A 25,460-nucleotide genomic window follows, 5' to 3' on the forward strand; every position below is an offset into this window, starting at 1 on the left:
TTATAGTTATAGTTATAGTTATAGTTATAGTTATAGTTATAGTTATAGTTATAGTTATAGTTATAGTTATAGTTATAGTTATAGTTATAGTTATAGTTATAGTTATAGTTATAGTTATAGTTATAGTTATAGTTATATAGCTACGCAAAAGCATCGAACGTGGCTTTCTGTCTGCAATCAAACTACAAGAGTATAATCGTATAATCTGATGTTTTAAATTGAATTTATTTACATTCGTCTAATACTTTATAATCAGTCAAGTTTGTTGTCATAATGGTACATGGTCATGGATTTACTCTACCATCCATGCATTCATTCAAAATCGCTATCAATTCCACTAGGGGACACTAAGATTTTATTATATTGCTGGAGAAGTCTCTCTTGGAAGCACTTCTTCTTGGGGGAGGGCTTTCTCGTGTTACCTCCGACTGGAGCAGACCTTCGTCGATTGCTGCTGGTCCCCACACGCTGCCGGCTCGCGAACTCGTCATCATCTTTAAACCAACTTTCGAGCCTTTTTCGTCTCCCACTAGAGCCCCCTCTCGAGCGTCGACTACTCCCCCGATCATCGCTTTTCCCGTTGTTGGTGGTGGGTGTTCTTGGTGAACCATTCACCGAGGGCGACGCTCGACTGGACTTCGTTAGCCATCCCTGGGGTGTTGTGGAGCCGCTTTTTGGTGGCGTCTTTTCTGTCAGTTGGGCCCCCCAACCGATTTGTTTTTTAGGTGCACTAGCCTCGGTATCCAAATTGATGACATCATTTGGGTCTCCCGCTTTTCGAACCACGCATACGAACTCCACTTCATCCGTGTCCCCGACGGAGGATGGCCTTTCATTATCAGTGACGATTTGAATTTTGTTCCCGAATGCGTTGTTCTCAGTAATTTCGAAAACATTGTCCGTTCGATTTTTAACCGTTATATCGGCGAAAATATCATTCGAGGAATCATCCACATACGAATCTTCAGTTTCCATTTGAAGCTGACCATACATGAGGGTGGATATAGGTGTACTTACGTTCTTTGGCATCGCTTTGAGTCCCACATTGGCCTTCAACGTTTTCTCCAGATTAACTGGAGTTTTGTGCAGAAGATCGATGAAGGAATCCTGCGAGCTAATCTGCAACGTTTCATCCAACTCATTTTCACTATCGTCGGTGAACAGTTCGGGTGATTTCGATTTATCAGCCGCGCCATTGGAACTGGAACTAGACTGAACATTCACGACGGGATTGGCAGTGGTACTCTTGTTCGAGAGGATCTCTATGTCTGTGGATGAGGAGGATGGAGTTTGTCGTCGTCGCAAGAGTCTATCGATCGGGAAATGATATTTGTCTTCGGTTGGCAGGGTATCCGTCTCTTCAGCTACACACTCGATTTGTGTTGAACAGTCCAGAACCTGACCAAAGTCTAGATAATCCTCAGATTCGCTTCGCTCGTCAATAGCGGGAGTTTCGGTATCCCTTTCAGTTTCAGGTACTTCAAAGTTGTTGCTAGCGTTTTGAGATGACATACCTATAAAGGTAAAAAATGATTTCTTCAATAGGTCTTAAATATTATTATTATTACTATGCTTCAAATATTTTGTTATATTGGGTTGGGGAAAAAGAAATGTCGTATATTGTCAATATATGGCAACACTTAAACATATTTTGTGTTGTACTTATCGCATCGGGTCATACTATACGGCTATTTAAAGACGACAATCTGTGCTACAAGTGTCGTTTTGACAGTGTTGTGATTGTCCTTTTCAGTCTCAAGCTATAGCGTCTCAAAGATGGAGTCCACCAAGCAAGAAATTCGCCATATTTTACGTGTTTATTACCTGCGAGGTAAAACTGCAACGAAGCCGGCCGAAAAAAATCGTGTAGTTTATGGACCCAATACTGTAACGATTCGCACAGCACAGCGTTGGTCTGATCGATTTCGTTCTGGTGTAGTGGCTGTCGAAGATACACCCCGTACTGGTAGGTCAATCGTCGTTGAAACCGATAAAATCGTTGAAATCATCCAAGTAGACCGGCATGTGAGCACTCGCTCGATTGGCCAGGAACTGGGTATAGACCATCAAACCGTTTGGAACCATTTGCAGAAGATTGGATTCCAAAAAAAAGCTGAATGTTTGGGTGCCACACGAGTTGACGCGAAAAAATCTTCTAGACCGAATCAACGCCTGCTATGCACTGCTGAAACGGAACGAACTCGACCCATTTTTGAAGAAGATGGTAACTGGTGATGAAAAGTGGATTACGTACGACAACCTAAAGCGAAAAAAGTCGTGGTCGAAGCGCGGTGAGCCGGCCCAAACCATCGCCAAGCCCGGATCCCGGATTAACGGCCAGGAAGGTTTTGCTGTGTGTTTGGTGGGATTGGAAGGGAATCAATCACTATGAGGTGCTCAACTATGGCCAGACTCTCAACTCGGTTCTCTAATGTGAGCAGCTTGACCGTTTGTAGCAGGCGATTGACCAGAAGCGGCCAGAAATGATCAACAGGACACCATTTTCCACCAGGACAACGCTCTGCCTCACACATCTTTGATGACCCACCAGAAGCTACGGGAGCTCGGATGGGATGTCCTATTGCACCCACCGTATAGTCCCAACCTGGCTCCAAGTGATTATCATCTCTTCCGGTCCATGCAAAACGCTCTTGGTGATACTAAGTGACTGTCTGAGTTTTTTGCAAATAAGGAGGGGGTTTTATAAGGGGGGATAATGAAGTTGCCTTCTAAATGGCAACAAGTTTGCGAACAAAACGGCGCATATTTGACTTAAATTGGATAATTTTAAGTATGTTAAATAAAGCGTCAAATTTCGATCAGAAATACGTCATTTCTTTTTCCCCAATCCTATATATTATGGGAATATAATAATAATATCATAGGATATTTTATTATTTCTATTAAAATTCGAGAAAAATGCGTTTGAAGTTCATTGTTATGGCCGTACCAGGTTAGATACCGCATCACTAAAATGGCTCTAGCTCGGTAAATATTACGGTTTTCTATAAGTCCTTTCTAGGGTATATTCTTGAATGCCTATACTACAGAAACATGAAGGATTTTTTTTCAAATTTCTAGACTAGAATACTGCCTTAAATCCACGGAAACACTTGATTCTTCAAAATGTCCATGTTGTGTTCAGTGTTTACTTTTCAGAATGATGCTTGATGATAAACTCAAACTCCTCATTCTCTGTAACATTCTCATACTTCAGGGGAGAAATATACATGTTCGTTCGATCTCATGGAGAAGTTTCTCATGACCGTTATCTTTTTTTTTCTGTATCCGCTCTGGACGAAGCTTTTAAGTCGTCTTTGACCAATCGATGTATGGAGGATTTCGAGATATTTTTCTCCGGATTTTTCTTACTAAATTTCGCTTCATTCTCCCCTTCCTAAATTTCTATCAGATTCAACGCAATAAACCAGGCTCTCGTCGATTCTTTGAGGACAACAGAAGACCACCTCCGTTGCATTGATTCTATGAACAGATAAGTGTCTGTGACTACCCTTATTCGCTAGGAAAAATACTTTTTTTAATTCATTATTTTAGAGACTTTTCACCTGGTTCGTCTCTGTAGAAACGGCCATTAATAATGCAGCAAGATGAAATTACAAAAAGTTTTTACAATATACATTACACTTAAATTTGCAATGAATTTAACACACATTATTTTTAGTAAAAAAAAACAAAAACACGATTTTCTATATCATTGATGGATTAAGTCGCATATAGGTATAACGATCATCCTAGTATCGCGATATGCAGTATTATATACGAACATTCTATTAATTTTATATAACATTTTATATAACATATGTCCTTACTATTTAAACAGTTTGAAAATTACTTGTGCTTTTAAAATAAAATCGACTAATCTGATAGAAATTAGTACTCTATTTCAGCCCAGTTTCCTATATTTTCGAGCGGTTATAGGTACAATGTGGACCGAGCGACGGAAACTACTGGAATCTAATCCCGATTTCCTTCCCGCAGGCTCGATTACCTGTATTGAGTGAAACGGCATCACTGCAGCGATTGATTTTCTCTTTCTCGCTGAACTGTCAAAACACGGATGCGAACATTATAATATTGAAGAAACAGTCTCAAATATCAACTGGTTTTTGTGTACTTATTTTGCAGTTAGAATACTTATCGAAGCGGAAAATATTGCTAAAGTTTCTCTGCCTCGGAAGCAAGCAAATAAAAAAACAGCATAAGGAATTCCCAAATCGAATTATGGACAGGTAACAAAAATGCTTTATGTAATGTTTGTTTATATATCATCTTACCTCTATCTTAACTTAATTTCAGAATTGAATTCCACGATGGCACAATGGCAAAATAATGTTCCTTTATTATTGAGAGTAGCAGGAACAGCGAAAACATGCAACTGATTTGGATGATTGAAAGGAAGCTTATGTGTAGTTTTATCCCAAATCCAACAAACGGCGAAACTCCTAGAAAATATAGCGAATGTAACTGGAGTCAAAAAATTTTTTTATTAATCTTAATTTTTGAGACTTTCAGCCTCCTGGGCTGGTTCGTCTCAGGAGTCAAAACATTAAAGAAAATTTAAGCATTAAATTTGGCAATTTGCACTTGACGAACAATCGGGAATGGCGAAGCTCTAGGAAGCGAAAAAACAGAATGCTGGATGCTGCGTAAGGTATTTGGGAGATCATCGGTGCTCAATACAATACTGTACGTTCAGAAGAACAAGTGGCACTTGAATAATTGACAAGCACAAATCCATATATTATTTATGATTATGAGGATGTGCCACTTTACTTCAAGAAATCAACGCAATCTCTATGTTTCCTATAATCCCTATATAGAAATATATGAAAATGTAGAATAGGTAAATGAATGATTATATATTGCATTAATGCTTTTCTTCTTGACATACTTTGTATTTCAGGTGGTTTATTGCAAGTCTGTTTAACAGAAAACTGAATTCGTAACCATGATTCAACGTATCCACGTTGAAGATTAAACCCGTATCAATGATTGATGCTAAATGCTCCTGCTGTCGATATGGAGCACGAATGTGACGAACACAATCGAACGAGGAAATTTCTGATGAATGAAAGCACCTGTTGGAATTTCGTTTATGACGATATAAACGCTACGAATGGTATAGGATATCGTAACAGTGAAGATCAACTGCTATTCTAAGAGGTCGTTATGTCTAGATTTTTGCATATGGATGCTGAGCATGTTTTGCTTATGATCGTTGAGCTAGAGAAACGCCGGGCAATAGCGACTAAAACGCACAAACACTAGAGCCTTCAGATTATTGTATTTTTTATATTTTCATCTTTGTAATCTTATAATTTATAGATTTCACTATAATAACTATTATAACAAGAACAAAATGATTTTTTATAAACAACGGTGGTCTTCTTTTTTTTTGTTTCTTATTGCAAGAGAACAGATTAAGCCATAATAAGGGTCGAGTAGTACTTCAATCGGTCGACGTTGTGCCAGATTGGCACAGTTTTGGCTCGTAATTGGTGGTCGAATGCGAAGGTTGGGTCGACAGAATTATTGCAATATGGCACGAAGTCGGCATGGTTGTCGACAGCATTTTCCGATTCGGCACAACAATGTAGAGTGGGAGGGGTTTTCAGATTTTTTATGGCACTTTTTATAGCAAAAACATTTGACGGAGCATCTGCATTTTGAAATCAATTAAACAAATCCTATTTGCATTGACATGACCCAACTAGGAACAACTCTATTTCGGTGGCGTGTCATAGTTACACGACATCTGACCCGGTGTAAACAAGACAAATCACTATATGCCCAGTGAAATTGAATTAAGGCTGATTTAGACGATGCCAGTCAGCGCTCTAGTTGAAGTATCCAGTGAATAGAGAACAGACACTCTGTTCCAGTTAGAGGCCAATTACTTGTTCGATACTGGTACAAATAACTTGAACTCTCTGTTCTCTGTTCACTGGATACTTCAACTAGAGCGCTGACTGGCATCGTCTAAATCAGCCTTTAAGGTGAAGGTGGGGTAATAGTGTTTGTGAGAGAAGAGCAAAGCACACGTAAATAGATCAATTCACATATCAGACTGTGTGGCGCTTCATTGACACGAGTCTTTGAATACATTCGAAAAAATAACAATTCAATACTAAAGTAAAATGTATGAACGATATGTTCCGATGAACAATTGCAAATATAAATATATATAGAAGGTGCATTTGCATATGAAGTAAAATTCTGGTTATACGCGAGCGTAACATGAGCAAATTTATAACACATGCGAATTGGGGCTCTACCTATAACACATGCGAATTGGGGCTAACCAAGTTCTTCCGCATAGTAACTCGATGTTGATAATTCCTTAATTTACGTTGGAGAGCCTTAACCGTTCTCTTCGTTGGCCGAGGCATTTTGATTGAATGTAATACTTTTCCGTTTACTGTTTTTGAAAGCATAGGCAGCCGTGGCGGTGTTTCGAGCTCTGCAATACAATTTTCGTACCCAATGTTAAAGTTGCTAAAACTTACATTATAGACCCATTAAACGTAAAAATAATAATTGTATTGATATCAACACAATGTTATTCTATTGATTTTCATGACATGAAACGATACGACTCAGGAACAAGGATGGAAAACAAGGGAGCATGATGTGATTTACGATTAATCGCAAACTGCACAGATCGTAATCTGTGCAAACTGCGACTAACTATTAATCCTCACCCATCATAACCAAATGATTTTCTCTTGGTACTTCTGAGTTGACCAAAGCATTGCTAGACTGAAACTAGTTCGAATAATTGAGTTACTCTCCTTCCTCGTTTTGCTTTCAACTCCTAACAATAATTTGCTCCATGGGAATGAGTGTCTCTATGACGTACGATTCTCGCTCTCTCATCCGGGCGTTCAATTTTCCTTTCCGAGCGCGTTTACTTCGATGAAACTGGGTAAAATAAAAAAAATGCGCTACAGCAGATAGGACGACTTTAATGTTTTCATGTTTCACGGAGGATTTCTCAGATGGTGTTTAAATTAATCAAGAGACTACAAACAATAATCCCTCTCAAATCACTAATTTTATGAGTTAATGTAAATGCGTTATTGGCCAAGGCTTTTACGACATCGAACACGTGGTCTTGCGAGATATATTTTTCCGCCTGCCCAAATACAGACCACTTTTTTCGGGGCCGAGTAAACTGGTGTCTAGAAAAGACCTTGATTACCTTGAATTAATAAAAAAACATAAATTAGCGCAAATATGTCAACATGTGTTTTTTTGTTTAAGCACGTAAATATTTGCTCATAATTTTTTTGGATTGTGGCACTCTACATAATTTGTATGCAGATAGACTATCCACAGTTTGTGGGGGAATGGAATACTCATACAACTCAAATGGATAATGATTATCTGCTATCACAAAGCTGAATATTTTTTGACGTTTTGTTTTACTATTGATTCATTCAAAAAAAAAAGCTTTATTTTTAAATGTTTTCTTATCCTGAGACTGGTCACCATATTGCACTGCTACTAAAACCGTAGGCTAACTTCAAGGATATTTTTTATTCATTTTCGGCGAATAATCAATAGAGTGCCGTGTTATGAAACATCAGAATAATAGCAAAAACAATATTACGATCATAAGGTGTTGGACAGGTTATTCCAGACGACATTGGAATATATTCCATCTGATCATCTTTAGAAAGGTTAATGACCTTCAAAGGATAAATTTATCTTGGGCACATTGGATTGATGTTCATGACTTCCAGTCGGACGTTTATTCGCTCTGATAATAATTGTGTGGTCCTCACTAAGCATATATTCCAATGCCGTCAGTTCACTGAAATTATTCGCATACCGTTTGATGATAAGGTAAGATGTTGATAATCATTTGCTGCGATACCTATTGTTCCAACAGTATTCATTCGACAATATGAAGACTGAATACCTGAAATTAACCAGATTCTACCATGCAAATCTGCGGTCAAAGCAGTATGTACACTTGAGAGATGCAACAAGTTTGAAGGGATATAAAAAAACATTAGTCGTTCGACAAATCTACTGCCACATATATCGGAAGTCCACGATACATGAATATCATACGTCCATACTATTTCATTACATTTATTCGCAACGAAGAACGTAACCCCACAGAATTGAATTAATCAAATATGTGATCCGTTTTATCTACAAAATAAAAAAGGGTCTGAAATTCAATCGAATTCGAAAGGTGTTTCGTGAAGTCACTAATTGAATTACTGTTGGAAAAATTATTTGGAGAGAAATGTGAATGTTCAGAATTATTGGAATCTAAAAACGATTTTGGGCGGGATGAGATTCGCCCAAATCTGCTGGTAATAAAATTAATCAATTGCATCCATTACCCGTCTGCAGTTTATCGGGCGGGAGACGACAGCAAAATAAAATCGACACGAGACTGAGTCAGCCACTCACTGCGGACAGTGCAATAGAGAATTAAAAATCCCTCGATGAGTGTCGTAAGATTTCAGTTGATCGTCTCTTGTTACACTTTCCGATCAAGAACTCATCATCCGCTCTATGGAATGGGATTAATCGTTTGTGGCTTGCACTCACGATAAAACCTGAGTAGTAGAAGTAATGCTTCGAGAGTGCAAGCAGTTGGGATTCCGCTCTCATATTGCTTTTTTGAGATCTTGGTAGCTCACCGTTCCAAGTATTCTCTCTGTGTACATATGAAGAATAAAAGAGCCTCGTCTGCTGGGGGTGATTTAAAAACATCCGACTAGAGGGATATACTTATTCATTGATCGTTGAATGTGATTTTTTACCATCCCTGCTCAGGAATAACATTTTATTGAGTGGTTTTTATAGCTGTTTCGATGATGTTGTCTGGCATCGGTGTCGAAAAAATAACGATGCTTTCACCAATACAAACAAAACCATTGTCCAAGATTGAAAAATGAAAATTTAACTTTCAGAGCACTAGCTCGAGTTTTCCGACGTTTTCCACTATACAGTGCGACAGCAGATGAAAATTTAATATCTTGTGAGTAATCGATTAGAGTTTGGTTGATATTACTTGCTGGGAAGTGTGCGAAAACGATCATTTTCTTCACACTGTTTCGCGAAATTATTGATTTACGGGCGAGGGATGAGGGAGGGAGATAAAAGAAATGAGCGCCATTGTGACAGCCATTTGTGGTCAGCTTCCACCTTCACCTTAAAAAATGTTTTTTTCAAGGTGGGTTTTCAAGTGAGAGCATTTGCTATAACTTCGCGGAGCACCATTTGAAAACCCATGCTCTATGTAAATGAAAATCACTTTTGCCTGCAAATAATGAAAAAAAGTCATACAAAAATTGTGTCTAGTTGGTATGTTTTGGAGGAAAAATCTGAAAATTTATAGAAAATAGAAAAAAGCTTAGATTAGGGTCAGGACAACGTTCTTCAAGTAAATAAATAACACCAAGAAAAAAAATGTCTTTAATTTTAGCAATTCAAAACGCGTTAAATCGTCGTTCTTTTATATTTTTATTCAAAGTTAAACTATCAAGAGAAACGGTAAAACTGTAACACTTGTTCATTTTCGATCGTGGTTTCCAATTCCGATCCAATCTATATCTATAAAAATGGATTTCTGTCTGTCTATCTGCCTGATTCTTATGGACTCGAAAATTACTGAACCGATCGACATGAAAACTGGCATGTAAGAGTTTTGGAGTCGTTGGGTTCTTATGATAGATCAGGGTCACGGCTACCTAAGATATCCCGGACGGGGATATCCGATTGTCTGCCTTGTGCTCTCAGTGCTCTAGAGAGCTGAGAGCGAGCAGCATGGAACCGGATACACGACCAGACAACATGCTCGATGTCGTGGGAGCCATCGCCACAAACACAAATATTGTTTGATGCGAGCCCAATGCGATAGAGATGCGCGTTTAGGTTGTAGTGATTGGACATGAGCCGAGATATCACGCGAATGAAATCACGACCTACATTCAATCCCTTAAACCAAGCACTCGTCGAAACCTTAGGGATAATCGTGTGTAACCAACGACCGAACTCATCTTCACTCCACATGCGCTGCCAACTAACGAGTTTGTCCTGACGAGGAATGTGAAAAAATTCATTATAGGCAATTTGCCTTCCAAAAAGTGTACCTTCTGAAGCGCCCACCTTAGCTAGCGAGTCCGCTTTCTCATTCCCCGGAATCGAGCAATGAGAGGGAACCCATGCTAAGGTAATCTTGAATAATTTTTCGACCAAAACACTCAATAGATGTCTTATTCTTGTTAGGAAATAAGATGAGCGTTTATCAACTTTCATTGAGCGGATTGCCTCTATTGAGCTGAGACTGTCTGAAAAAAATAAAATAATGGTCGATGGGCAGTGTTCCAATGATCCCTAGAGTATAGTATATCGCACCCATTTCTGCGACATACACGGAACAAGGATCTTTGAGTTTGAAAGAGGCACTGGAATTTTCATTGAAGATGCCGAAGCCAGTGGACCCGTTTATGTATGAACCGTCAGTAAAGAACATTTTATCAAAAATGACAGAAGAATTACAAAAGTATGGGAAGCAAAATTGGTTGGAGATGCCTGGTGAAGGGTGCACGTCGTGGGTAGGGTACTCATGGTATAAAGACATAAAACTTGACTGAGGAGTCAGTTGTAGTGGATTTTCGAAGTTATCAATCACCAATGGATTCATGATCTTGCAACGGATGAGAAATCTGTAGGATAATTCTGTGAACCGAAGAGTAAGCGGGGGTACTCCTGCCAAAACTTCGAGACTCATCGTATGTGTCGAATGCAAACACCCCATGGCTATACGCAAGCAACGATATTGTATCCTCTCCAGCTTGAGAATATGAATCCTGGCAGCTGATCGGAAGCAAAAACTGCCATATTCTAACACTGACAATATCGTTGTTTTGTACAACTGATTGAGGTCTCCTGGATGGGCACCCCACCATGTTCCGGTTATTGTTTGGAGGAAATTGATTCTTTGCTGGCATTTCTGTTTCAAATACGCAATGTGTCTCCCCCAGGTACATTTAGAATCAAAATATACACCCAGGTATTTGAAAAACATAGAGTGTTGGATCGTTTTGCCGGATAGGTAAAGCTGGAATTGGGCGGGTTCGTGCTTCCTAGAAAAAACGACCATTTCAGTTTTCTCCGTAGAGAATTTGATACCCAGCTTGAAGGCCCACGTGAACAGATTGTTCAGAGTATCTTGCAACGACTTTTGCAGAGCGACGGGATTAGTACTCGTGATGGAAATAACTCCATCGTCTGCAAGTTGTCTCAGCGTGCAGTCTCTAGTTAGACAATCATCCATATCATTGACGTAAAAACTGTACAAGAGGGGGCTTAGGCAGGAGCCTTGCGGTAGGCCCATAAAACTGTAACGAGAAGATTTTGAGTTGCCATGAGACAAATTCATGTGCTTTTTCGACAGTAAATTGTACAGGAAATTATTCAGAATTGGTGAAAGTCCACGATTATGAAGCTTCTCTGAGAGAATTTCCATGGAAACTGAATCAAATGCCCCTTTGATATCGAGGAAAACGGAAGCCATTTGTTCTTTGCAAGCAAATGCGATTTGGATTTCAGAAGATAGCAGCGCGAGACAATCATTCGTCCCTTTACCTCGGCGGAAGCCAAACTGCGTATTTGACAGCAAATTGTTCGTTTCGACCCACTTGTCCAAACGAAGTAGAATCATTTTCTCTAACAATTTGCGAATACAGGATAACATTGCAATCGGCATATACGAGTTGTGATCGCAAGCCGGCTTGTTGGGTTTTCGTATGGCTATCACTCTCACTTGTCTCCAGTCATGCGGGACAATATTCAGCTCCAGAAACTTGTTGAACAAGTTCAACAAACGCTGTTTTGCCAAGTCGGGAAGATTCTTCAACAAGTTGAATTTAATCTTGTCCGACCCCGGAGCTGAATTGTTACATGAGAGGAGGGCAATTGAGAATTCTACCATCGAAAAATTCTCATAATCACATTGGAGCGGAATATCGCGTACGACGCTTTGTGCAGGAACAGAATCGGGACAAACCTTCCTTGCAAATTTGAAAATCCAACGGTCAGAGTATTCCTCACTTTCATTGGTATGGTTCCAGTCACGCATTCTCCTAGCCGTATTCCAAAGAGTACTCATAGCGGTCTCCCTTGACAAACCATTGACGAATTTCCGCCAATATCCACGCTTTTTTGCTTTAATCAGACCTTTTAGTTTGGCTTCTAGAGCTTGGTACTTTCGAAACCATTCCACTAATCCAGTTTTCCTGAATTTTTTGAAAGCGGATGATTTTTCAAGGTAGACCTTTGAACACTCCCTGTCCCACCAAAGTGATGGAGGACGACGTCGGAAAGTGGTAGCCGGTACACGTTTCTTTTGAGGTTGAAGTGCGCTATCGTAAATCAAACTTGATATAAAGTTATACTCTTCAAGGGGAGGAAGTTCATGCATCGAAATGATTGCTTCAGATATTAATTCCGCAAATTTTCTCCAGTCAATATTCTTCGTGAGGTCATACGCAATATCGACTGACTCACTAGATTTTGATTCATTGGCGATCGATAAAATTATTGGTAGGTGATCACTACCGTGGGGATCTTGGATTACCTTCCATGTGCAATCCAGGGATAATGAAGATATGTCTAGCATGCTTGCCCGTGCAGGAGGGTATGTCAAAGAGATATGTCATGCTTGCCCGTGCAGGAGGTTGGCTATTCTGGTTGCTTCCCCAGTATTCAAAACTGTCAATTTGAAGTTGTCACACAGATCATAAATCAAAGTGACACGGTTGTCATCGTAGAGTGACCCCCATGCTATTCCATGGGAGTTGAAGTCACCTAAGACTAACCGCAGCTCCGGCAATGCCTCGATAATATCAAAGAACTGATGGCGGCCTACCGTAGTCCTGGGAGGAATATATATCGAAGCAATGCAGAGTTCTTTGCCATTGATTTGTATCTGGCAAGCGACAACTTCAATGCCTGTAATCGATGGGATAGTGACTCTATAGAAGGAGTAACGTTTTTTGATCCCCAATAGTACGCCACCAAACGAGTCGTTACGATCGAGGCGAATAATGTTGAAATCGTGAAAATTCAGCTCGTCGGCTGAACAAAGCCATGTTTCACAGAGAGAAAATACATCACAGTTAGAACTGTGAACTAAAAATTTAAATTGGTCTAGTTTAGGGATGATGCTTCTGCAATTCCACTGTATGACAGTAGTCCATTTAATGTTTGCGGTAATGAAATTGATCTTCGTTCGAAAGTAGAAATGGATTTTAATGTGATAAAACGCACTCCTATACCTTCTTCTATCTATATACATAAAAATGGATCGCCAAATGTGTTGATAAGAGCAAAACTCGAAAAAGGAATTGTCCGATTTAGGGCTATCTTCATTCTATCATATTTTCTGTATCAAACATTTATTCCATGTAACGGAGAAACATTTTATTTACAAGTGAATAAAAAATCTTGCACGAGAATTGTGTCTGATATCATAATGTCGAGTTTTGGTAGAAGTACTGAAATTTTATAGTAAAAAATAATTTTAAAGGGTAGATTAGAAGATCAATCAATGAACAGTTCTGCGATTTTGGGCGGGACGAAGTTTGCCGGGTCAACTAGTTCATCATAATAATGTGGTTCTGAATAAATCAGACATTGGTCTGAAATTTGATTAGTTGATCGATCGAAAAAAGTAGGTTTTCATTTATTATTCCAAATGATTTGTACGCGTACAAAAATATCAGATGTTGAAAAGAGTAAAGTAAATAATTTTATGTCGTTAACCCATCAGCTGGTGTGTTGTGATACCGAGCCATCGGTATTAGATGTTATATTGTCGCAGTCATTTCTTTTTCGGTTCACTCGCATTATCACACATCTCTGAAAAAAAGATAAAACATTGTTTTTATTTTAGCTTTAACGATACAAAACTTTTTCTTGTTTGTGCAGTTGTGCTTTGTAACTGAAAAAAAGGTCAAACAGTTGGCCAAGTCCCGAATGCCAATCATTCAAATATCACAGTTCACTAAAACTGCCAAATACTAGGCGATTTAAATCAAACTTCTGAATCACTGCTCCAGACCAACAGCAGTGTAGAAATGCGTTTTCAATGTAATCTATCTGGCTTTTAGATACCTTAATGAATTAGTTGTCTTGCGAACATTCAAAGCATGAGTTGACAATGATAGGCCAAAAGAACAATTTTTCCGAAAAAATAAGTCACGCTTTGTGTACGTTATTCGATTGTTTTAACTTTTTGACTCACAATTTGACAATAAACAGCATAGAAATAAACCATTATCGTCAATGAATAGATAGATTATCTTGATAAGTTACTTACCCGTTGGTTTCGTACAAAGATGCTCTCCTTCACCATCCGTTGTCGGCCTGCTCTCGGAATCTGAACTCTCCATCTTTAGCTTAGGCATATCTTCTGTGCATTGTTCGAAATCAAAAAGTGGCTCGCTAACTTGATATTTCACAACACCGACCATGCAGTCATTGTCATCATCCGATTTTTGAGAATCATCAACTTGTTCCCAACTTGTGTTTCCAATACCTCCCAGAATTGCATCGTTAAGACACGATGCATCATCTGCTTCTTCTCCAATGCATCTCTCACGACTAGTATTAATATCGAACATTTTATCACAGATATTGTTGTTTAATCGAGACTTCACTCCCCGAACCATTGTTTCGTCCGATATGGGCTGTGAATCTTCCAGTGGCGGCTCGCTGACCAATCCGTTTGCAATCATCCAAGATGCAAAATATGATTCGAACTCACTCTTTGCTATCAATGGCAAAGTACTCCTGTAATGGTTGCGATATCTTCTCAGATAGACTCCCCTTGAGAGGAAGAAAAGTTTAAGCTGTTTCGTTTTCGTCAGCGGCGACCGAGTGCAACCGGGTACTGCTTCAAGAAGGTTGTCCAATGCGTTTAGCAATACTCGCTCTTGACAAATCGTGAGCCTCGCGTGAAAACGTTTCAAATTGTTCCACAAATCATCGGAGATTATGAATAGTTTTTTGCTGAATTTCAAGTCAGCGATTCGTTGCAACAAAACAGAGTCAGCAGAAGCGCTTTTAGTTTCGTCTAAGATTACAAATTTGATACCCGTGTTTTGGTCTAGTTGTTGAATTTTTGAAAACACAGCAAATGTAGTCAGAAATATTTCCCGATTATCCGATATTTCATCTAAAAATTATTCAAGTATTAAAAAAGGTGCATCCTTCGAAATCCAATTCATCTCACCCTGCTCATAGTTTTCAATAATCCCAGATTTCAGCTCCGTGAACAACTCCAAATGGTACATCCAGTGATGTATACGTTCCACGCTATCGCAAACAATGACGCATTTATCCGAATGTCCAACGACAGCTGATAAGTAGCCCGCTACTTGATGAGTCTTACCCAATCCTGATTCATCGTTCAGTATTACGCCGTTATTCTGGAGTGAATGATAAAATCAACTTGCCGATTAATGACCTTTGTCTTTGATTATCAAACAAGTACGTACCTGTATCAGACCGCGATGGAGAAACCTAATCCCTTCCAGCTGGTGACATGCCAGAAGTTCCACTACGGAACCTGGTACTTCTGTCGATTGATCTAGTTTCAATGGTTCATTGAGCGCGAATTTGCTCCGCCTTACAGTTTGTTCCATTCGATGATGCCACTTAAAATAATGATAGGAAATAAAGGATTGACAATAAAACTTCTCGCATAATATGCGCTGGAGGAAAATTAAAAACACGACATGGATTTAAAATATTTCACATTCACAGATGTTGAAAATTTAAAGAACTGTTTCATACGAAATGTCACGTTTATTTACAAACGATAAACACAACCCGCGCTACGAATCACCCCTCGTCAACCTTTTCAAGCAGTGTGGCCAAACGATATCGCGGGAAACACATCAAGAGTAGAAACGGGAAACAAGCAGACAAAAAGCGAACATCGTTCTGCCCAACAATTTTTGACGTAGGATTACGTCTTTCGGGAACATATTGGGGTACAAATTGGAAATCAAAAATCGATTACATCGTGAAAATTGTCCAACTTCAAACGCTTATTGCTCAGTCATTTCATGTTGGATTGATGAAATTTATGCGTCAATCGATTTCAGCACTCCATAACAATTTTTTATATTGTTAAAAAATATATATATGTCATGAAACTAACTATCGAACAATTGAAAAATATCATCCCCTATCGTAACGGAAATACCCACTTCTGGTTGGTCGAAATTGACGACATAAGGGCATCCGCACCAATGAGTTACTATTCAAGGTTTCTAGTCTCGAGTTTTAGCCGTTGCCAATTTATTAACTCATCGATTTGCGCACCCGTCGTTGCTATCGCGGTTGCTATAGTATCACTTCTTTTTCGCACCGCAGGTTGCTATTACAAGAAGAAATGACAAGTGTCAGTTAATTCTCTTTTCGTTGCGTTCATTTTTTGGTAGATAAATGTAAAATATACACTTCCGAAATAATATTTCAGAGCAAAATCACAAAAAACCAACACAAGACGAATGAAACCCACAACAAATGTTTGACGTTTGTTGAAAATAGCAACACTTGGCTCGGTTGCTATCGCGTTGCCAAATTTGTTAACTCACTATTCATCGAGAGGCCGATTACTATTTCCCACACCTGAACCGCAACCACCAGTGGGGTTGCTGCGTTATGGTGAGGGTTGTCAAAATGTCTGTAACAACGCATTGGTGCGGATGCCCTAAGCGGCGGGTCCCTAACAGAGACAGCAAAATCAAGCTGCCTGAGGGAAATCGACATTGCAAATACATGAAAGTAGGGGGAACTTTTGTTCCTACCGAAACGTATTCTCTAACATAGATATCAAAACCAAGCTGCCTGGGAGAAATCGGTATTGTAAATATATGCAAGTCGGGGGTTGCTTCGTGAAATTTCATATCAATGACCGATCGTTTATTGTGAAAAATTTAGTTTTCCATTCACATTAAATTAAATACCCGAAGATACGAAGAAGTTAATTTTCATTAATTATTGTTTATTTGAAAAGTGCTCATTCTGCCTGAAAACTCATTATTATCTTCGACACTTCACTAATTCGTAAAACGTAGTTCAATGGCGTGCCGTTTATTTCGTTTCCACCGTGAAGTGTATTCGAGAATCAGGCCCTGTATATGGTAGCAGTGGTGTTAAAAATGGCTTGATATATATGAAACGATTTATTTTAATTTCCTTAAATCAAAAACCAAGGTGTGTTCCCGCTCGAGAACGGTCGTTTGGATAAAACTGTCTGTTTTTTGTGTTCATTTTCACCCAAGGGAAGTTTATACGGCGAGAAAAATTGGAAAAGTAAAGAAATATTCGAAAAAGTGATTTCCCATATCCTCTACATATAGTATTAGGTGTTGTTGGTCCAATTAAAATTCGCATTGGGTTGAATAAACACTCAGAAATTAAAAATTATAAAAAAATTACCTTTTCTATTTCAAACATATTTTTCTCTATATCAAAGTAACATGTTTTTACTGATGAGAAAAAATTATAATTGTGTTCGGTATTGGTAATTATCTTATATTACATTGGTGAGCTTTTTTCTTATTTTCATACATACATAACACAGGAGGCATCTCGTCTAGGATCACAGAGGGCGGTTTTCATCATATCTCGTTCCACTTCGGTATCTTTTATCTGATACGAACCATCCAACGACTGTTTAACATACTTCTGCCATCATCATTCGGTATACACTGGTGGAGTTTATATACAATACCCAACAACCAAACAAAACGGCCCTTTTCAGGGCCACCAAATCATTATCAAAGAGTTTAACGATGTAATTCTTCAAACATATCCAAAATCAACAGATAGTCTAACGGAATCCTACGTCAACTATGCAGTCGTGTCTCGGACACAACCCTCCTGTGATTTTTTTTTTGTATTTTCTCCAAGGCCCTGCTATGCATGAAGTTAAGATGTGAAATATGGAAATGTCATGTCGTTAGGAAGAATCTCAATATCTCAACTATCAGTGGGGAACACGTCTCAGGGGAACACAAGTTGAGAATTGTTGTGATCGCAGTAGACATTGCCTAAAATGTAACCAACGAAATGCAAGGAGTAGTGGAGCTGGGATATGTGAACACGAAGCAGCAGCCCGCTGATGGGTTCACAAAGGCCCTGGCAATCCGGAAGCTGGAAGAAAATAAAAGGTTAATTGGATTCGTTGCTTAAGGAGGAGTGTTGTGATCGCAGTAGACATTGCCTAAAATGTAAGCAACGAAATGTACTTCTGTTATATATAACGTAGCAACGTAGTTTGTTTTTTTTTGCATAAAATTTTCATTAGTCTTCTAACACCCAACCTGAACGGTCTAGTTTGATATTTTTATCCGCAAAAAGAATGTCAGTGGAAAACACGATATGTTGGCTCCTAAGTGGTGCGGACTGAATCCACTTCATTTTCAAGTAAATTTATGCAACTTTTCAAGCGATTTCTTGCAACAAATTTTCAAACCACCAGAGATGCCAGATTTACAGATATGTTTGTAAATTTACAGACATCTGTAAAATGGTTTTTATTTTTATTGCAGATCTTTTGAATATACAGTAATTTACATTCAATGCGACATCCATCACAACAAGATATTTGACTCACCGTATGACATTTTTCCATAGTTTTAATGCACAAAAAGTTTTTATATTTAGTTTATTTCAATACACATTACTTTAGACCAATTTTTTAAGTCATTCATTACCACTTGGCCGTCTGGCGTAACCACAGTGGTTACGTACGCAAACTAACGCCTAACTGCCGATGTCACCACATTGGTTACGTGCGCAAAATAGGTCGCAACGCAGCGATGTCTGAGCATAGTATCGCTCAGTGGCCAACGACAGTACTTCAGTATCTTTTGCATTCGGTTGGTGTTTTGTTTTGCAACAATATCTTGTACACGTTAACGTTTTATGATTTCATAAGTACTTTTGCGCTGACACCATTGCAGACGAAAGGGACGATATGACTCTTCACGATGAATGAAAAATTGCATTCATTTTCTATACATACTATACATTTGCTATACTATACTTCGAAATTTCATGCTAAAAAAATCTTTTTTTTTTAAATTAAATTACTTTTAAACAACTGAACTGATTTAGGTAATCGACATATTCTTCTTTGAAAAAATACATACATTTGCGAAAAAATTGGATTTTTGTTTTAGTAATTACTGATTGTGTTAGTTTTCCATAGTTTTTTCGGTTGAAGATTGAGGGCGCTATATTTTTTCATATATTTTTTTTAAACTGAGGTTTTTATACGTAATGTATTTCGAAATAAATGAAATGTTTTTTTTTGTTTGAGTTATGATTTTTCAAATTTAAGTTGTTTTCAGTATTCGTTCAATATTTATATGCAGCTAGTCTAACTATATGCGACTGAAATCGCAAGTGTAATGATTTTCAATTTAATTCGTCGATTACCCGAATCGGTCAAGTAGTTCAAAAGTTATGAATTTTTGAAAACGTCTTGAAATGGCAAAAAATGATTTTTCAAAAAACACAAAACACAAAAAACACATTTCTGATTTCGGAATATATTATGCCAAAGACCTCAGTTTTGAAAAAAAATATATAAAAATATAGCGCCCTCTAGTCTAGATGTCTAGATGCAGAATAAAAAATACGGGTCTAATGTTTTACGATAAAGAACAAAACCACTACTATTCATCGAAATCTGAGAACCACTGTATCGGCTAATGGCTAATGGCTAATGGCGATGTATAAAGTAATAATGAATCTGTAAAAATTAACGTTAAAAGACATTTCTACAGATCCGCACACTTTTACAGACATTTCCACATTTTTAACAGACATTCACATATTTTTACAAACCTTTTTCCAAAAATCATCTGGCAACTCTTCGTTCCACTTTTTATCGAACATTTTCAAATCACAGGAGTAAACATTTACGTGATTCTGACTTTGTTTGTTTTTATTTCGTTCGGAAAAATATTATATTAGGGAAAGTGGACATTGAAAATGCGTTGCTCAGTGGAAGGCGGCCCGAATACGAGTGAAAATGTTTGCGTAAGCTTTTATCGTATACCCTCGGAAACGTTTTTACAGACGCGCTGGGTCGATTTTTGCAAAGACACCAACTAGTTCCGAATAAGGGTTCCCGTATATGTGGAGTAAGTACGATATTTGAATTATTGAAACTAAGCGTTATTCGTAGGTTGTTTATATTCTGTCAGGTTCTGATACCTTGCAATATAACATGCTCTTTCACAGATGCAATGGTCAATTAGAAAAATGACGGAAAACTGTAGTTCGCCTACAACACGCCAAACCCACGCTCACGACACGTCAGCCTGGTGTGAACACATCGGTAAGAACACACAATTAATCATAAGCGTCACACGCCCCGCCTAAACCACGCTGCAGTGAGAACAAGACCTAAATGCTTGACTTCCATATTCGCTAAATATAATGGTCACACATATACACACTTGTAAAATAATTGCACTTGTGGAAGAATTGTAAACTGTTAACTAATCGATGGCTTATGGTTATATTTTACACTTACAGTTTCGGGGATATTTTTTTATAATGTATGGATTGAACAATGTCGACAAGAAAACGAGTCACAGGAAGTTCCCAGAAATCCTTTTATATAATCTTCTTCTGCCTGTAGGGAGACCAAGTCCAAATAGCTCAATTTTTATTTATGCTTTTAGCTGAAAATTTTCAATATAATAATTTTGCATTATAGAATAGGTGGAATGAATTGTAACATACAATCTTGGTATTCTCCTTCAATTTGAATCTAGGTTAAGGTTCCTCTCCGTTCCACGAGTTTTCTACCACTACTTCAGGCTGTTACAAAGTAAGTATAATAATTTTAATTCAATTCATATTAACAATTTTACTTTTCTAACTCACATTTTTCTCTTTTCTTTCACAGGTTTTACAACTCTTCTGCAGCGGCACGATGCAATCAGCGATCGGCGTGCAATCTATTCAATTTTTAATGAAAATATAGCAAAAACTAAACTTGTTCGTCTCACTCAGCGTTCTCAATTGTGGGATTTAATAAAGACTATAACTCAGGCTCTGACAGACTGATTGTCAAACCTGTCAACAAATAGACAGCCGTCCGTCTTGCGTTCGTTACCATCCGGTCGTTCCGTAACGCCTGTGTGGAGCGGGTCTGATGGATATTCAGGTGGAATATGCATGGAACATGCTTTCAAAATCAAAATTATGATTGGAAATTTACTTTAACGTATTGAATATTTATTTTATGTGATTAAATAAGAGTTTTTTTTGGTATCGCAGGAAAATATTAAACGAAAACTGTGTCTAATGTTGATTTTATATTATAATAGTAATTATTTGTGGAACAAACAGGAAATGCATCGACAAATGGTTAAGTGAGTGTCAGAACTACATGTGTTAGGTAATCAAACAATATGGAGTAAAAATTTTCATTCAAACTTTTATATTTTACTCGCTGCGCTCATTCTGGTTGAAAATTGAAAGAAAATTCGGACTTTCCTAACAAATTTAAACGAACTTCATATAAAAAAAACAAAACATCGTTGTTAGCAGCCCCTGGTTGCAAGCGCGCACCCATCATACAACAACCTTGGACATCACATACACTGAGAGAAATAATTAGTAAATATAACGAATTTTTTGGTAAATACTACCAATCTATAGTCATTTTCGACCGTACTAATAAACACATATGTCAAGCAGAACAATGATTCGGAAGCCCAATATCGGCTACATTTTCTCGCCGAAAATGCACGTATCAGAATTATATCCTTATTATACCTCCGTATTGCCTTATAGGAACAATGAAAATGGTTAATACGCGCTTTTCTCACCAATTTTCAGATATGACAATATCCAAGCTTACTAATGTTATCGAGTAAAATATACTAATCTCTGGTAGGGATGCGGGTTTGTTGACAATATGTACAAAAAATTTGTACATTCTACTAATTTTGCATTACCAAATGTATTTAGTAGTTTTCGACCGAGGATTTTTCTAAGGGTACGAACACAAGTACACTGAGAGGAAAATTTAGTATATATGACCATTTTTTGGTAAATATTACCAATTCGCTAGTCATTTTCTACCCTACTAATCATTGGTACATCCTACGAAAAAAAATGGTAGACACAAATGTCAAACAAAACTATGGTTTGTATGTCCAGTGTTGGCTCAATTTTGGCTTCAGTAATGGCTGATTTGTTGGCCCTCCATTGGTTCAATATAATTGAGTAATATAATTTTTATTTCCAATATTTTTATTCTTATTAATATTTTTATTCTATTCTTATTTTTATAAAATATTGAAAAGCTTTTCGAGCAGGCTTTTAGCGAGCGAGTTGGACACTTGCGAAATTTTGCTGAATCGCAAATTGCATCAACTCGTTCTCATCTTCGAAGATTATTTGACGTCGGAAATCGGCACCACGTCGTACGTACTCGAACGGGACATCGAAACAGTAACCCGCGATAATGCTTCTCGTACGCTCATCGCTTTCTTTGATGGAGCTCACGCTAGTCATGGGTGTATCTTATTCGAATAAGTTGCCAAATATGACAACAACGTTCAACAGCGTTATTTCTAAAAAATAGAATGAATTGCGTAACACAGTGCCAAATATTTTAAAAATAATTGAGCGTTTACCTGTTTTAACTGGAAATCCCAATGGAAGCTGCATAGTGAAAAATCTCTCAGTTTAGTCACATGCTGATTGATCATTGTGGATCAAAATTGATAGTACTTGTTCTTTCAATTTAATAAGAAGTTCTCCACTCAGCCTCATGCCGAGCCGGAAGTCAGCAGCACCTGCTCGTCGTTTTAATCTTGTGACAGCGGAACATCAATCTGCCGGGAAAAAACCCTTGTTATTAATAATATTCCGAACATCTTTCACATATCTAACTACGAAATTTATCTAAAATAGCCAAGGATCATAGCGCTGTCGACCGGTTTCAAAACCGGCACCAAATCGTCTTCATTATTGCCACTATTGACCGTCTTCACCAATGGATCTTTACCTTTGTCTACTTCCTCCCTTTGGCGGATTGCTTGATTGCCGATCGAATGCTCCAACCGCGCTTCTAATGATTGCCTCCGCGCTGACAATACGACCAGAATTAAAGATGTTACTTCTTAATATGACGCTCCAAGTTCGAGTGGAGGCAGCATGTACCAGCAACGAAGCGCCTTGGAGCAAATTGACCACGCAAGCTGACTCTCCCCATCATTCTCAGACGCGAATTTTCTGTTGTTGAGCTCCGTGAAGTTGTGATTTGTGGAGGAAATTGCGTAGCAAATAAGACACATATCGCTCCGATCCTTCGATGGAAGGATTAGTGGGCTCCCAAGTACTGCTGTAGATTTAATGTTGTCGTGAAGCTGAGCTTGAAATTGTGGAACTTTCGCCGTAGCATATCGTTCATCTGCTAGTGGAGTTTTTGCTGCAGACAGTACATTATTAGAATAACACCGACAATCTGCGCTGTTGCTGCTGCTTCTCATCTGAGTCGATGTTGTCCGAATCGGTGCTGGTAGTCTTTTTAGCTGTTCATTGTTCAGTGTGAAACGGTTGTTGTTGGTTTCCTCGCTGCTGACGGTACGATTGGCCCAACTGATATCCATCGTTTCCTGGAACAACGAATCGATTGAGAGGCGGGAAGAGGGAAAGGGGGAAAAATCAAACAATAATCGGATCATCAATCAATTGTGTACGGCGACATCCGCCGTTTTTGGCCTCTAATGTTTAGTTTAAACAAACGAAAATACACTTAGCTCGAACAACGCCTACACACAGCTGTTTGTCTTTCACTAGCACGTGTGACTAAAAAATGTCATGAAATTAACACCGCTACTTATACTAACCCTATATAGTGCGATTCACATACAACATCCACGTTACGTTCACGTCACGTCACGTTGCGTTACGTCAATTATACTCTCATGGAATTCTTATGGAAACATTCACATACAGCGGCAACTTAACGACCCGTCAGCATACGTTCAACAAAAACGACCGGCAGGATTTGTAGAAAAGAATAATTGACGGAGACAAACGGTACGTTGGGGTTTTGTCTGGGCTTTGTGTCTTGATTTTTGATGCCAACATATCTTCCAGTTTAAAATTTTTCAGTCAAAATCATTTGCGACTAGCTGAGGAAAACAGTCATATTATTGTTATTATTGTTGAATAATGGCCGGGAATACAGGTTTTAAGCATTTAAATAATATAATTCAATGATTTTCATTGATTTTTCCAAAATTTAGAACTGATTCCAGGCATGCTGATTCGGAAGAGGGGATGCAATTCATAACTGTTGTAGGTGTCGACACTATGAATAACATTAATTAAATTAATCGTTTGACCAAGGCGCCTAGAAGTATATCCTAAGGTGAGTCCGTTTCGTCACTAAGTTGGTTAGGGGAGCGGTATATGAAAACAGTACGAAGGAAAGCAGAAGGGGAATTATTTGCTTGAAGCGTGAAAGAGACGGACTGATCACGAGCGAGCTTCGGCACTAGCGTATTGTGTTTTGTTTACAAACAAAACACAGTAGACTTCCAAGATGGCTGAAGAGTGGTTTTAGCAAGTTGGCCCACCTTAGGATATACTTCTAGGCGCCTTGCGTTTGACGCGACGGTGCTGCTGCAGCATAGACTGCATATGTGAATTGACGGGGACGTTGACGGAACGTGGACGTTCTCTTCCGTAACGTTCTATGTAAATTGCACATATAACGGCTCTTAGCGAGACTTGCGCAAGGAACCATGTTTTTTCTCTAAGAGGAATTTTGGGGGAGGATCTGTCATGGTCTGGGCTAGCTAGAACTAGAACTACAATTTTGTTTCACACAAAATGAAAAGTTCTGACTACATTGAAGTTCTTGAAGCTAGTTTGCTACCAATTATTCACAGAAGACGAAGAGCAAAGCTTATTTTCCAGCAAGACAATGTCAGAACTCATACCAGTACTGAAACGATGGTGTGGCTTAGGCCTGAAAAGATTGATGTTTTGGACTGATCGACATGTTCTCTGGACCCTAAACCCTATTGAGGAATTCTGGGGAATGATAATTCGACGGATTTATGCTGATGATCGTCAATTTTCAACGGTTGATGAGAGTAGTCTTATACTGTATTATTGCTTATTCGTCAGTTATCAAGTTGAGATTGACATGGAGTGTAGATAATCAATTATTCGATCCGAACTCTAACTGATTTGCTACCGTGCAGATTGAAATTCTCATATAGTAGAAAAATTCAGATAAAAAACTCAGATTATAACTGTATGAATTTTAGATGAATAGATAAACTATGATACACAGATAAATTTAGTAAATTAATAGGGACAGCTAAGTGAACAAATATGCA

The 25,460-nt window shown here is 38.3% G+C and overlaps 1 protein-coding gene and 2 long non-coding RNA genes across 3 annotated transcripts; 2 read left to right on the forward strand and 1 right to left on the reverse strand.

Moving 5' to 3' along the window:
- Positions 1–216: 216 nt before the first annotated feature.
- Positions 217–15,853, reverse strand: LOC129770439 (uncharacterized). The gene is made up of 4 exons (XM_055773279.1): positions 15,552–15,853; positions 15,287–15,482; positions 14,372–15,229; positions 217–1,514 (listed from the first exon to the last, which is right to left on the reverse strand). Exons 1-4 carry the CDS (start codon positions 15,696–15,698, stop codon positions 313–315), a joined length of 2,403 nt encoding a protein of 800 aa, XP_055629254.1. The 5' UTR covers positions 15,699–15,853; the 3' UTR covers positions 217–312.
- Positions 3,962–5,781, forward strand: LOC129770440 (uncharacterized). The gene is made up of 3 exons (XR_008742115.1): positions 3,962–4,250; positions 4,318–4,864; positions 4,925–5,781. It is a non-coding gene; the product is annotated as an uncharacterized LOC129770440 (long non-coding RNA).
- Positions 15,854–20,006: 4,153 nt separating the features above from the next.
- On the forward strand, positions 20,007–21,251 carry LOC129764192 (uncharacterized). Its single transcript, XR_008741080.1, has 4 exons — positions 20,007–20,222; positions 20,323–20,419; positions 20,862–20,917; positions 20,996–21,251. It is a non-coding gene; the product is annotated as an uncharacterized LOC129764192 (long non-coding RNA).
- The last annotated feature ends 4,209 nt before the right edge of the window (positions 21,252–25,460 follow it).

The sequence above is a fragment of the Toxorhynchites rutilus genome, chromosome 2 (assembly GCF_029784135.1).
Source record: "Toxorhynchites rutilus septentrionalis strain SRP chromosome 2, ASM2978413v1, whole genome shotgun sequence".
NCBI classification, from domain to species: Eukaryota; Metazoa; Arthropoda; class Insecta; order Diptera; family Culicidae; genus Toxorhynchites; species Toxorhynchites rutilus.